This window comes from Pomacea canaliculata, linkage group LG8 (assembly GCF_003073045.1).
Source record: "Pomacea canaliculata isolate SZHN2017 linkage group LG8, ASM307304v1, whole genome shotgun sequence".
Lineage (NCBI taxonomy): Eukaryota > Metazoa > Mollusca > Gastropoda > Architaenioglossa > Ampullariidae > Pomacea > Pomacea canaliculata.
Window position 1 is genome coordinate 20,828,489 of NC_037597.1, and position 14,564 is coordinate 20,843,052.

General features: G+C 37.9%; 1 protein-coding gene across 1 annotated transcript in view; it reads right to left on the reverse strand.

The window, feature by feature from the left end:
• LOC112569828 (autophagy-related protein 2 homolog B-like) overlaps positions 1 to 10,053 on the reverse strand; it is a 54,331-nt gene extending 44,278 nt beyond the window's left edge. Inside the window, exons 1-12 of the mRNA XM_025247841.1 lie at positions 9,807 to 10,053; positions 8,914 to 9,076; positions 8,381 to 8,548; positions 7,226 to 7,329; positions 6,759 to 6,984; positions 6,317 to 6,472; positions 5,695 to 5,791; positions 4,967 to 5,140; positions 2,750 to 2,872; positions 2,306 to 2,380; positions 533 to 797; positions 15 to 201 (exon numbers count right to left, since the gene is read on the reverse strand). Coding sequence (XP_025103626.1) covers positions 15 to 201; positions 533 to 797; positions 2,306 to 2,380; positions 2,750 to 2,872; positions 4,967 to 5,140; positions 5,695 to 5,791; positions 6,317 to 6,472; positions 6,759 to 6,984; positions 7,226 to 7,239 — 1,317 coding nt within the window. The 5' untranslated portion in view covers positions 7,240 to 7,329; positions 8,381 to 8,548; positions 8,914 to 9,076; positions 9,807 to 10,053. The remainder of the gene's footprint in view (positions 1 to 14; positions 202 to 532; positions 798 to 2,305; positions 2,381 to 2,749; positions 2,873 to 4,966; positions 5,141 to 5,694; positions 5,792 to 6,316; positions 6,473 to 6,758; positions 6,985 to 7,225; positions 7,330 to 8,380; positions 8,549 to 8,913; positions 9,077 to 9,806) is intronic.
• Between the last annotated feature and the right edge of the window lie 4,511 nt (positions 10,054 to 14,564).

The window sequence follows — 14,564 nt, forward strand, 5'->3', positions numbered from 1 at the left end:
GAGCAGAAACATACCTCACTGTACTGAGGTAGCTTGATGTCACTGTCAGCTGTAAAGGTCATAGAGCCCAGCTCTCCATCCCGTCTGTCAAAAAGACATTCCACAAGCTCTGCAGAGTGCAGTGTGAACTCCAAGGAGTAGCTATGGCTTGTGTGGAGGGTTCTTTCTATGCACTCAAGTGACAAAGGTTTTCCCAACAAACTGCAAAAATCAAATCAATAATGTAGGGAAAAAATTGTGATGATGACCTGTAACATTTTTCAAAGCTGTAAAACATAATTTTGTATTCTTCTTTCATCTTTGACAGCAAGTGGAAAATAAAAGGGAGCTTGTTTTTTTTTCGCATTTTATCCCAGATTGAAAAAAAAATCATTTTTAAAAATTAAAACTGGTGATGCATTATTAGTGTCACTTGCTTTCATTTAATAGTATCACGCACAGTACATTTAATGTAAATCTACAAATCATTCTCAGTATCATGCATTAATCAGGGAAGCAAGCAGAAAACTTTAATGTGAGAATTTACTCTTACCAAAGATGGTCCAGAGGCAATGCTTCTGACACCTTATTTCTGATGTCTTTTAGTGACAAAGTGTGCCCTACGAAATTTATAGCTCGCACTTGGCGCAAATACTCATTTGCTACTGCTTTCATCCTCTCAGCTGAAGATTCCTCTGCTCCCATGCGGTAGTCAGGTTTGGGATCCTCATGAAGCAAACACACTGAAATCATGCTGACCTTCACACTGTAATGGCTGATCTCTGCCGAAGGGTCACTAAGAACTCTTGCAGAATGGTCTGGACAGAAACAAAAAAAAATGTTGAGAAAAAGGTAAAGCTGCTTTAGTGCCTGAAATCTATTCATGACATGACAAATGAGAGTTTTACATGAAAAGCCTTGTAGGCTTCACCCATAAAATTTAAGCAAATTTGTTAATTGCTTAGTGGATGTAAACTTTTTGAATCGTTTTCTATTATTTTTGCTGGGTAAACTGGAGAACATATGGCGTGTACTATTTAAACTCCTCTTAAAAATAACTTGGCATTTAAAATTTGACTAAAATTCATGTCTTTTTTTCTGAAATACTTCTGATTAATATTACTGAAAGACTAAAGCAGAAATCCACAAACTCTGGAAAGGCATAGCACCGTGATATGACAGTACAGTAGTCCTCGGGTTACGACGGTCTCGAGTTACGTCGTTTCGTGGTTACGACACTCATTCCCACTTACAGCGACAGTGATAACAAGCAACGTAGTGGCTTATTATTGCGATGGACTGGAAGACCAAAATCTGTGATTTATGGTTATTCAGGAGAAGGCTAGGTGACATCGTGCCAACTTCCATAACATTAAAGTGCAAGGTGAAGCTAACTGTGTTGATACTGAGTTTCCTAATGCATTGGCTTACTGTGCTCAACAAGTGTTCAACGTGGATGAGACGGGTTGTTTTGGAAACGTCTGCCTAACGTAACACTGTTTTTACCAGTACAGTTTTCATTATTAAACGTTACTGTACTACAATATTTTACTGTACCAGGGTACTAGGCCAGTACTGTACTGTTATCATGGTACAGTACTGTATGAAAGTATGATCCGACTTACGTCGAAAACGTGCGTTGAGAACGGATCCCCGTCGTAAGTGACTACCTGTATTTTGAACCATCTAATCATTTTATTTTTCAAACACAGGGCAACACTGATTCCACTGTGCCATTTGCAGGAGAAAATATTCAAATGAATTATTAACCTCCCCTAAAGTGCAATATCAACAATAGTTAATGGGGGGGGGGGTCGTCAAAACTGCAGTTGTCTCCCCTCAACTCTTACAGATGCCCAGTCTTCATATTATTGTACGTGTCAGACAAATGATCAATATTAACATTAAACAAAAGTGGATAATCTGCCAATTTGTCATCTGAAAAAAACCTTTAAGTCTTTCCACATCTCTGCCGCTTTTGCATGTGCATGCACATGTCTGGAATCCTCCAGAACTAGTAATGTAGGGGAGTGTAAGTTAGTACATCATGTCCTGAGCTGTCTAAGCCCAATATTTACTCTCCATTACCTTTTACCTTTCCTGGCATGTTAGCTACCTACATCTCAACATGGAGACGATGTGAAAGAGTACCCCATAAAAAGCTAAATACCTCAGTAAAGAAAAAAACCAATGGCTGTAAATCTGGAAAAGATGTCCTTTTTTAAAAGAACAAATGGACAAAAAACACAATTTTTACAAATCTATATACTAAAACAATAGCTTCTCTAATGACACCCATGCTGAAGAAGAGAGAGGGATTCTTTACCTCTGTGCTTCTTTGGTGTTGACGAAGATGATTTTCTGGAAAGGTTTACCATGTCACTATGCGGGAAAGAAGAAGCTGAGAAAAAGGTATAAACGAACAAATAAACTACATAACATGGTTCTTTGCTACAGCTGCTCTAAAAACATAAGTTGAAAACTGAGTAAAACCACAAAAGTTTGCAATTTTTGGAAGTAGAAGTTAATGTCTTTGGAAGCCATCATGCTCTTTTGATTTAGATCAAACAATACATTTCTACTAATGGCAGGTTTATGTTTTACAAGGTCAGTAAAGATTACAAAAGAGAGCATCTTTCATCATTTAATTTTACTGCAGTAAGGTGCACCAATATGTAAAATTTAAAAAGAGAAATGAAAGAGACTCTCTGATAAATACTTTAAGATAAAAATACTGTTCCTCACAATCAAGATGTCTAAGGATACATACTTGCTTGAGAGCTTGCAGTGTCTACAGTGTTGATGCTAGTCATAGAGCAATCCATCAATCCTGCCTGAACAGGGCGTGTCGCATTCATAGAGTAGAATACCTCTTCATCATCTCCATGCTCCTCTGTAAAATAAAAGTTTTAGAGTATATTATTATTATTCTTAAAGTTAATTTATATAGCACTTTAACCCACCATCAAAGTGCTTTTTAAAAAAATAAATAATAAAGAAAACAAATAAAGAAAAACACAGACATTAATAATGAATGAGACTTACCAGATAACATGTCAATAGGAGGGAAAGGTTTACACTAACTGATAGTGATCTAGCACATTGCACTAGTCAGGTGAGCAACTGCCTTCTAACAGGCTGTTTCAGTCCGACTGGCAGACAAATGTTCTATTTTCACAGCGGAACTTCATGCCATCTTGCTTGCCTTGCAACATGCTCACTGCTCTTTGGAACACAACTTTTTGATTATTTCAGACTCTCTTTCTGCACTTCAAGCCCTCATTTCAAATGATTCTGACCACCCCCTTGTGGTCCAGATTCATAAAATTCATGCAGCACTCTTTCAGCAAAATAAGGACATTGTTTTTATTTGGGCTCCTGGCCATGCTGATATCCAAGGCAATGTTCAAGCAGACCAGGCTGCCAAGGCTGCATGTCAGTTCCCTGGTAAACTTCCATCACTTATTTCATCAGACCGCAAATCTTTATTTTCGGCCTACATTCAGTCCTTATGGCAACGCCACTGGGACACTGTGGGCCAAAACAAGCTATATGCCACCCTTCCCTGCCTTTCCAATCGCTTACCTTCTTGCCGCCCTACGAGACGGGAGGAGGTAGTTCTTACAAGATTAAGGACAGGACACACCTATGCCACGCAAGAACACCTTTTACGAGGTGAACCGCCACCTGTTTGTCCCTGGTGTAGGGAAAATTTTACTGTTACACACTTTTTGATTATCTGTCCGAAGCTTCAGACTATTCGTTGTCAATTTTTTACAGAAAATTCTTTATTTTCGTTATTTAGGTCCGTCCCATCGGCGGCAATCTTTTCCTTTTTAAAGAGAATAGGACTCTATTATCAAATTTAAAATTTTTATATCTGTTTTGTTTTTGGTGTGATAGTAACCTTTTTGGACTTCAACGCCCCTTTTAATGCTTTCCCACCCTTTTTTACATTTTGGTTACTTATTATGTTGACCTTTAAAAGTGTATCAAGTTTATAAGAATTAGGATGTTTAAACCTTTCAAGTTACAACTACTTTTTGCCGTGATATAGCCATAGTTGCTAGCACAGCATAAAACACAAACAAACAAACAAGCCCTCTAACAGCATAAAAGGCCACCACACCAATTTTTTTCTATGGTTACTGTGATGTTCACTCGTGCTGAAAATGTGTGCATTGTCAAGTGGTGCAGTCTGTACTAGGTGTTTGCCCCCTACAGATCTTTAGTCGCATTTTCTTGCGACACCGGACTTCTTTTCCTTGAGAAAAGACCTCTGAGGCGTATAGATTGTAACGTTGCAGAGAATTCTGAATTTTTCTTCAGAATTCTTGTGACACCAATCTTATCTCTTTGTTTTTGCCAGTGCAGTGCTGTGCAGCAGCAAAAGGCTTGTGACTCCCACCTTGTGCTGCTTGTGCTATGGTTTTTAATGCTACAAAAAATGTTCTGTTTTTCGTCAGGTTTCTTGTGAATTCAGACGTCTTTTCATTGAGAAATATCATGTTTGTCAGTCAGGGTTGCCTTTGCTATGGTTGTTAACGCTACAGAGGATTCTGCATTTTCATGGGATTTCTTGTCACAGGACTTCTTTTACTTCAGCAAAGAGGTGTTTTTGACAGCCAGAGGCTTCAAAGAGGACTTTCTATAAAAAGACTTTTATTGTTATGGGAACTTAATTATTTTTTACATTTGTTTCTTAAATTCTTGAATTTTGTTGGTGTTTTCTAACTCATCCAAATGCATGCAACACTAGCTTTGTTCTGGGTCACAGCCTCAACACAAATGCCGTGGTCTAGCACTTCGCCATCCCCATTTGTATATTTACTAATATCCCTACTTGTTTCCAGTTTCTGCCCAATAACAACTTAACATAATGAAGAATTAAAAAATATTCAAAACCAATGCCCTTTTTTGAAAAATTTTAGGACTTCTAAAAACACCTGCATCACACATGCTGATACCAAATCTTCCAACAACTCACCAGCCACATTGATCAGGTGATCATCTAATGATAAGAGTGGCAAAACACCCTGTCGCCGTAGACGTTCTTCATGTAACTGACGCTTCAGCTCTTGCTGCACACGTTCAAAATCAGCTGCATCCATTGGCTTTTTCCCTAAACCATATTTTCGCCCTCCATAACCAGCATCTTCAGCTACAAAGAAATTACAGCCCATGGAGCAAGGAAAATAATAAAGAAAGATTATTGATATTTGTTTTCTTTTTTTGTTTCTGTGCTGTATTTATAATCTTTATCTACATACCTTCATTGCAGTCTCACTCATTCTCTTTTCCACACACAAAATGCACATAGTGGTTGAAGTTTTAAATGCTACAGTCCTACCAAAGTCAAACAAAATTAAGCTCAAAACTACTGGCAGATTAAAAGCATATCACACATATCACATCAGTTTGTTATTAGAAATTTTAAATTATCTTTGTATGAAAAGGCACATATGGACTGATATAAATTCAAGTTTCTGATGTGTCAATAAAGCTATGCTATCAGTAACATGTAATGAACTAGGCCTGATCATTATAAAACAACTCAGAACTAGACTACATTTTAAAAACATACCCAAGAAAAATCACAAAGTTCATCAGATTACATAGTGGGTGCTGAACTTGTAATGCACAGATCATGTAACATAGATGTACTTACAAGGTTCTAAGGTTGTAACACGGATCACATGACATGTATGTACTTACAAGGTTCTAAGCATCCTTTGACCAGCTGCAGCAGTCCATGTAGTTGTTGTGGAGATAACAAAACATGCAGTGCTCCAAGCTGGCAATCTAAGCCAAGCTAAAAACAAACAAAAGTTTGAAAGATAATAGATACACAGAAATTACTTGTGAACAACATAGTAGAATAAAGGCAAGTTCTGGAGAACAACATATGCAGCAATGGTTGGTAGTGCGATTAGCCATAAGTCCTAACTACGAAGGCTTGATCTCAGCTATGTCCATGGAAACCTTAAAAGCCTGATTGACCACTTTAAAGTGCCCAAAACCATACAGGCTACAGTTCACTACTGACAGCAAGATGTGAGATGAGCCAACAGATATAACTCCTTCTCCCTCAGACTCTTTCCAGCCAGCCCATCCATTCTTCTATGTTTTTGTCACAAAATTGTTGCCCAGGCATTAGGAGTATCAAGATAATGAAGCCTCATTTGACAACATATGACCAATGAGCACTTTTGTTGTACACAAGCATGTTTATCAACAACAGCACAAGGACGTCATGTTCATGAGAAACAAATGACACAATTAAAATTCCTCAAAATTGCACAAAGTCAACACTACCCCAAATTTTTTGTTAAATTACCTTTGGTCCACTGAGTGACTCCTTCTGCTTGATCTTAAGTTTGACCATTGATTTTCCCACAACAGTGGCAATTGGGATTGGGTGGATCACAGAATCTTCATATGGACCTATGTGACTAATGGTTGGATGTACAGAGCTTAAGGTAGACACATACATCTGCAAATTTCAAGGAAAAAGATACAGCCTTCAAAGTCTTCATCTTCATCCCCTACTCTCTCTCTGTCATAAGCACACAAAAATAAATACTTTATCTACAGATTCAAATTTTTACAATAAAGAAAATAAAATGTCTCCAAGACATATATTGTCAAGAGTAATATAATGGATGTTGTCAGTAATATCATTGTTACTGGACTTCTTTTAAATTAATCTTAGATTGCTTAAGCTTGTTTTAGCATTTGCAAAAGTTAGAATTTTTTTAAAATTAACAAAGCGTGCATACACTGGGAGAATTTCCAAGAGAATCAGGGACAGCTGCAGATCCTGCTGTACCACATGGACGGAAGTTGTCAAGTGTGAATGAAATACCCATAGCATGGAAATTCTTGGTCAGTATTGCAGGTAAGTTTAAGGCTTCCTGCTTCTTTTCATATTCAGTAGTCCCTGCCTGTGATGCTGCTGAAGTTGGTTGGTTTTCATTGATGGCTTGGTCATCAAAATACTCCAGCCTGTCAACCAAACCTTTTTTTTGAAGGATGATATCTTGCATAACAGATGACACCATCTTATTTTTATTTGCAAAATCTAAAAACATTTTGAACCAATAATACTGAATTCTTAAAAAAAAAAAAAAAAGTCTAGGAATGAATCTAAACAATTTGTAATAAATCCTGCATGCAACGTAAGCCATTCAAGCAAATCTAAGATTAAGGAGATTCCAGACTTTTTAAATAACTATAAAAAAATTACCTGTCTATTTTCATCTCGAGCCCTACGCCCAAGTTGGTGTCAGGGTCTAAATGCTCCAAAGCGTATAACTGTGTCCAGAAGGGTGACTCTTACATGAGCTAATACTGCAATATAAATGTTACACTAAAACCAGCTGGTCTCTCCTGGTTTTGTAAATTCACAAATAAACAATCGGTTGAAAGATACTGCAAAAACTTCTAGATATTAAGCATATTTGTTTATATTTTGAAAAAATGCACAAATTTAAAAAATCCTTATAACTGTGCAAATGTGTTCAAAAATAAAATTACCTTTCCCATCAGAAATATACACTCTGTATCTGTATGACACAGTAAAGAGTAACAAAGGAAAATCAAAATCAATATAACTATACTGTCTCATAAGTGAACTTGAATGAATAGTTTGCTGTCAAAGCTGTCTGTGCAGCTGACACAGCATTAACAGTAAAACACAGATCAGCACTTACTCAATATTAAGCAGTTAACATTGAAGGAGTAACACAACCAATCAGCACAAACCAGCGTTTCATCATGCCCACAGGCATCTCCACATATAACCACCCACTCACATCCCAAAGATCAGTTGCAGTGCTACGGACACAGAAATAAAATGCCCTGCCACTTGACAACTTTGAACCCTCCATCTCCAACCCAACAGAAGCGGTTGATAATTTATAGCTAGGATGTGAAAGGACATTCCCCCTGAATCATGCTAGCCTTTGTCATCATATGACAATGAGACAACCCATCCAAGCTCTTCTACCCTTCTTTCATCCACTGAGCATAGCAAACACTGGTTGGCAATGGTTTAATGAAAGCTCTGTAAAAAGTACTTAATAATAACCATCAAAAGTAGGCCCAAAGTGCCCCACCAAAAAGACACAAAAATCATGGAGACTGTGTGCCCCTGTAGTGCAGCTGCTCATGTGAAGAAGATGAATGCAATCAGCATAGTTGATGCAATCAGCATGGAGTCAAATGCATTAAGTCTTCAATAAAAAGTTCTGCTTCAAAATGTAGCTCAAAAATTGACAGTTGTATGGAAGCTCAAAGCACAATTCCCATTGCTGCAGCCTAGCCTTCACGCACAGAAACACTCTTCCACCCACATAACTCCCGTAATTTAAAGCAGTAAAAACCTGGAAATATTGCTTACTTGATTCTATGGTCTGTGCAAACATTTGAATGCCTTCAAATGGACTCAGCTGTTCAGCTGGTGTCTCTGCCTTGGGTGCTTGTTCAGCCTGCAGGCACTCTCGGGCCAGCTGTAGACTTGAACTCATGCTCATGCTACTTAGCATGGACATGGTTTCCAGGAATGCAGCTGCAGACAAGAAACATGCTAATCCTTGTGATCTCTAAGTATTTACAAGATCATAAGATTGTAAAGTGGGAGCTTGGGATATTTTCTTGCCCTAGACAGAGCTTATTAAATGATGTAAAAACAGGAATCAAAAGCAAATGGTGGTATTCAATATTCTTTCTGGAAATGTTGACATTAAAAATCTCACCTAAAAATTTATGAAAATGGTTTGATATGCTGGTTTGTATCATTAGAAAATTGATCTTAATTCTTTGTTTTAGTGATATCATAGTTTCACATCCACATCCTAGAATCATACATGTGTGCGCATGCGTGCACATACACACTAAACACATTGGCCAATATCAATCTGATAATATATTTACCTGTACTCTGCACCCTTTTAGGCTTTACTGTCAGCTCCAAACCATGGATCTCCACCATGGTGCAGTCCTTAAGTATTGATGCCCAAGGCACCATAACCTCAATGGAATGGATATAGCCATCCATGACTTCCAAAGGCACATCTTCAAGGAGTGCATTGATTGCCTGAAGATCACCAAACACTTACAAACTAGCCCTACATAAGTGCTTCTTAACATATTCATTGACTCTCATACTCTTCACAAAAATTGATATATGACATCACACAGTAACTAAACCTCTATAAAACAAAAATTAGTACAGGGATTGGAAGAAACATATAAGTAACTCCAATAATATTTCCTTTAATTAAAAGAATTTAAATGACAACTGCACAGCCATGTTTTAATTATATGTGCTATACCTATGTTAGACATATACATTTGTATTGAAAATGTGGCACTAGCAATTAATGGTATAATAGTAGCAAATAGCGTAATCATTATTCAATAAAGAATACTTTAGGTTATCTGAAATTATGCTTTAATCGTGTACGTGTGCGTGTGCATGCGCGCGCGCACATGTTTGCCCGTGCGTGCTTGTTTATAAGTTTCCTCGATTATTCATGTTTCAAATTTCATAAATAATTCTCTTAGTGAAAGTGAATCTATATGAAATAACACAAAGCAAACTGACAACCTGTTTTCACAAAACTATGTTTCAACCACTGGGCTGGAAACAGAGCGCTGTAGATTACGAATGATGATCAACAATACGTACAGTAACAGCTGGAATATAAACACAATACAAGTATTCTTCGTTAAGTTAAAACTTAAAAGAATACAATTTAAGTAAACAAAATTGAAGCGTTCATAGAAAGTAATAAACAGCAGTTCTATAAAGAAAAAGTTTTTACCTCTACGTCTAAATTTAGATCTGTTATGCTTCCTTTGCCATTGTTGAGATCGAGAGTCAGCTGGTCCAGAGTCACGCTTTCAGACAGAAAGTGGCCCAAATATTTCTTTAAGAAATATGAAACTGTTTTCTTTCTCCATATTTCTGGAAATACGAACGGTAAAAGCTTTAAAAATGGCGTTTTAAACATTCTCTGCTGCGAGAAGACTAAAGGCTTCAAAACGTAAACATTACTCCACCACGTTATGTTTAACGCGAGAACTAAAGGGAAGCTACTCTAATCACACAAAGTGTGATCGAATGCTGGAAGCAGACGCAGGAGAACGAAGAAAAGAAACAATTGTTGTCATAAACCTAAGTGTAGCGAAGACGAACTTCTCTGTCTGTTTAGATCCTATTTTTGTACAGCATTACTCTAGGAGGTCCTTTCACGCTATAACACTTTTTACAAACCGGAAAAGTGTACGATTAGAGTTTTGGACAGGGTTCGAGTTTGAGGAAATGTTAGGATTACATTTTTTTTAAACTAATTCCGTTTTGTATATCATGGCAGCCGTAACAACCTGTGCCAGCGCATCGTGGGACATCCAATAGTTGTTACCACATTTTTGTTAAAGATGTCCACGTGTGCCACTCGATGTCCCATAACTCATCATTATGCTGTGAAATTTGTAGGAAAAAAAAATGATCGCGACTTCGCGAATTCATTTTGACCAGCATGTTGTGCACGTTTTTTTTTTCGCAAAGTCATTGACTGTACGTACAGTTGCTGAAAATTATGATTCTGTTAACTGATCGTTCTAACAAACTGTCAAAAGATGATACGGAATTGAAACTTTTTGCTTAATTTCTTTCCGTCATTTTGTGTCCGCTCTGAATTAAATTAAGCTTGGTTTTTTGATCGATCGAATTTGCCATTTGTTCACCCCTCCCCCATAGTCCTTTTAGTCATTTTCCAGGGCAAAAATTGGTAACTTAGGAAAAGGCGACACTGTTTCTTGACCCCATGCAGTCGTCTTATAATAAAAGCATATATAGAAAGGTAAAAACAACATACCTACGGGGTCTGATCGATCCACTTTAAAACTTCAAAAATAAGACATGAATCCTTGAATTCTTCACGATGCCCATGGCAACGACTGACGTTAACGTTTATTGTTTCATAACTATACGTATACTCAAATCTATTATTTTTGTAGGTACTGCTGAAGTGTTTATCTCCATATATATATACTGGCTTACAGCTTTTCATCAGCCCATGATCGTATTTAATACTGATTCTTTATCTATGACATATCGAACTTTTGACTACATTTGGAAGTGTGTGAAGGTCACACGAAACCTATATGGGACAATGGAAAGATGGTCAACTTGAGCTAACTTAAATAAATGGTTAAATTGTCGCCTTTGGGGAGAATTAATGTATCGTGATTTTCACCCCAAACATGGGCGTCGATCTGTGCCACAATTAAATGCAGCTGAGTCCAGTATCTCAACTTTTTCTGTGCTTATTATGAAAAAATAGAAAACCTACAGTTAACCTCAGTTAATTTCAAATTTCTAACCTTTTTTTTCCTCGTGAACTTTCTAAACAGAACAAAGTACGAAGCGCTTTGACTGTAATTAGTGATGTTAACGTGACCTGGAAACTCGATCGCAGACACCCACAATTTTAGCGACGTGTAATATATTCGTCTGCATCAATATATTGGTTTTTATTTTCCGAAGTCGTTATATTCTACAAAATGTCAGTCTGCAGATTCTTGATCATTCTTTTATTCAGATGACAAAACTGGTTTACTTGGAACTTTAATATCGCCGTGATATAGCCTTTATAGTTGCTGGCACGGCGTAAAACCCAATTACTGGAACTAAAAGTTCAGTGTATTGGAACCTTATAGAAAGTCTCGACCGATGAGAACGAATTGTACGCCAGTTCGGTGTTGAATAGTTCATTTCAAATGTCATTTTTGTCGACTGTCAAACAAATGAAACAAAACACTTTTAGTCCGTGTTACGTGAAAATAAAAGCATAAGAAACGGAAAATCAAACAAGTACGGCTTTCTCATGTGAAGAAGAAATGCCTGCCTCCCGGTACTCTCCCCCTCCACCACTACCATTTTTAACCTTTATCAACTTTAATACTAATGTAAATTTCGGAAGTCGTGGCATGATTTTATATAGCAAAATTTGTCTGTCAAAAAACAATGTTACAACTTGGCCAAAGAAAATGTGTGCCAGTGCTGGATTCAAAATTAACGATAAAAGTGAACAGCAATAGCAGACGCTGAATATATTGTTGCGTGCTCCTTTATTTACTTTAACTGCTTGAATTTTTTATGTTTACTTTTTGCACTATATCTTATTTATTATTTCATCGGCTCTGTTGTAGCTATACGGTGAGCACGCTCTCGTGTATAATGTGTAATGCTGTCATATATATGTTTATTATTAAATTTTTTTTTCCCGGTGCTGTTCGCGGTTGCCTCGACGTGGGCAGATATTTGAAACTATAGATGGTTCCATTTCTCTTTAATGTTAAGGACACTCTGTAGATTTCATCAATCTGCACAAAATGTGAGCTGTTTGTGCCTCATATAGCCACACTGACAGCAAGGATATATTACTTAAATCGTCGAAGAGCCTTAAATGACAACTCGATCTTCGTGCATATCATTCTGTCACCGAATTACGAAAATCGTGAGAATTATGCTCTTCTGATCTGTAACTGGTACCGAAAAATACGTTCACTGTGCTTTATGACTTTGGTAAACGAAAAATGTCTACCACGGTTGGGTATTTCACGCACTTTGGACAATCGCAGACCTTGAGGAGGCGCGTAGTACATTTTATTTGAGGTCATAAAACGTCTTGTGCAGCTGCATTCCAGATGACTTTTAAATTCATCATTCCCTTCATCTAACATGTTGACGGATCTTTCAGGCTTTATCATATGCCTCCTTGTGCAGTTATATTGTGAAAGGATATTGCAAGTAGCTTAATTATAATTCCACCGAAAGAGTTTTATTTATTGTCAGTATAAGTGGAATTCAGTGGCATACATTTTTCGCATCATTTCTTGCTTACATCCACATTTAATACAGTCAACTGTAACGTATTACTGTTTCCTAAAAAAAAATACACAGCCAACATTAATATGTATTTATACAGTCAGTTCATGTTTCATCTGTTTTTTTCTTTTGCGTTCCGATCGAGGAGTATGTTGTCAGACTTCTATATTGTGTGGTTGTTAGTATGAACTGGGCTGTCTTTTCTAGGTTTACTTTGTTTTGTTTTTGTTTTTGTTTTTTTCGCCTCCCTGAGGCCACAGCTGTGTACGTGCCACGCAGATGTTTGCGCATTGGGCAGAATATATGCTAAAGGGTCTGTGCATGGCTTTGTCTCGCATGGGCTTGTCTCACACGAGGGCCACAGACAGTACGTGTGTGAGCGCGAGTCCAGTGCACAGGTGAAAGATGATGACCACTGATGATATTTGAGGTTGAACATTTGGTCGCCGGATGGCTCAGTTAAATGTTGGACCACGATTGCCACGGCTGAGGCTCTGTTGTTGGATCCAGGAACATAATCCAATATATACAGCTGTCACTTGTCCAAATTCACGGGGCAAATAAAACAGTCGAAACGACACGGTCAATAGTTCATATGACACAGTTACACAGAGCTATAAATTGTTTTACGAAAGGTGAACTCCTCGGCCCGGCTGTTAACAAACACTCACAACCATTCCGCCTTATAATTTGTTCTTTTCGGTCATGTCGGCATTTCTATCCTACTTAATAGTCGTGAAACCCTCGAGGTGCAGACTCGTTTTGTTGTTCTCATTCAGGTCTCTGGAACACAAATTAGGCTTCTTCGGCGAAAGCCGCAGTCGTCTTTCTACAGCGTGGCGAGTTCCGTTAATTTCTTGTCAGTGGAGCGGGTATTGATGAATGTAATCATGCACTTGCAGCGGGAACCGACAACCTTTCCGCCACACCCCTTATGCACTTTCTTGTCTTCCTTTCCGTGTAGTCTCTGGTTTGTTTACGTTCCCCACTGTCAGATACCATGATGCACTCAGTCCAGTCGATGCATGAGAGGTCTGGTGGTGTGGAGCAGTGACCTGGAGCGCATCCGTTACGCGATAACGCTAATTGTCTGGCGCCAGCCGCCATGATGTTCAGCGTGGAAAAGGCCAAACCAATCGAAGCAGCAAACAGGACTCCCATAATAATCAACCGAAGCCATCAATTCTTACAATTTTACATTGTTAATATTTAGAGTCATTAAAATCAGCCAAAATGTAGACGAAAGTAGGAGTCCTCTCAAAGGAGGTCAAGTCGACAAGGGTCGCGCCCCCTTTACTTGTACAGGGAATATTTATAGGGGTAGGCTGAGTGCTTAATTGCAAAAAAATTGACCCCAAAATGCTTGGATTAGTTGGTGGCATATAATGACCGTCTAGTTTACAAGCCAATAAGATTGAGTGTTGCTGCCACTGTCTGATGAGCACCATAACCCGGATGTGTACATGGATTGGTAGGGAGTGATTTCAAAAAAAGTATACACGCACCCTACTGGCAGTAATTAACAAATGGTTTTTAAAAATCCCATATCAATGTTTTTTGATCAGTAAAATACACATTGAAAATAAATGGAATTTTCCAATTTCTGACTGCATGGTGTTAAAGTGTTGACAGAAACCTAGTATTGGTAACTAGAGAAGCATCTGGAAGCATCAGGTTTAATTTCTGC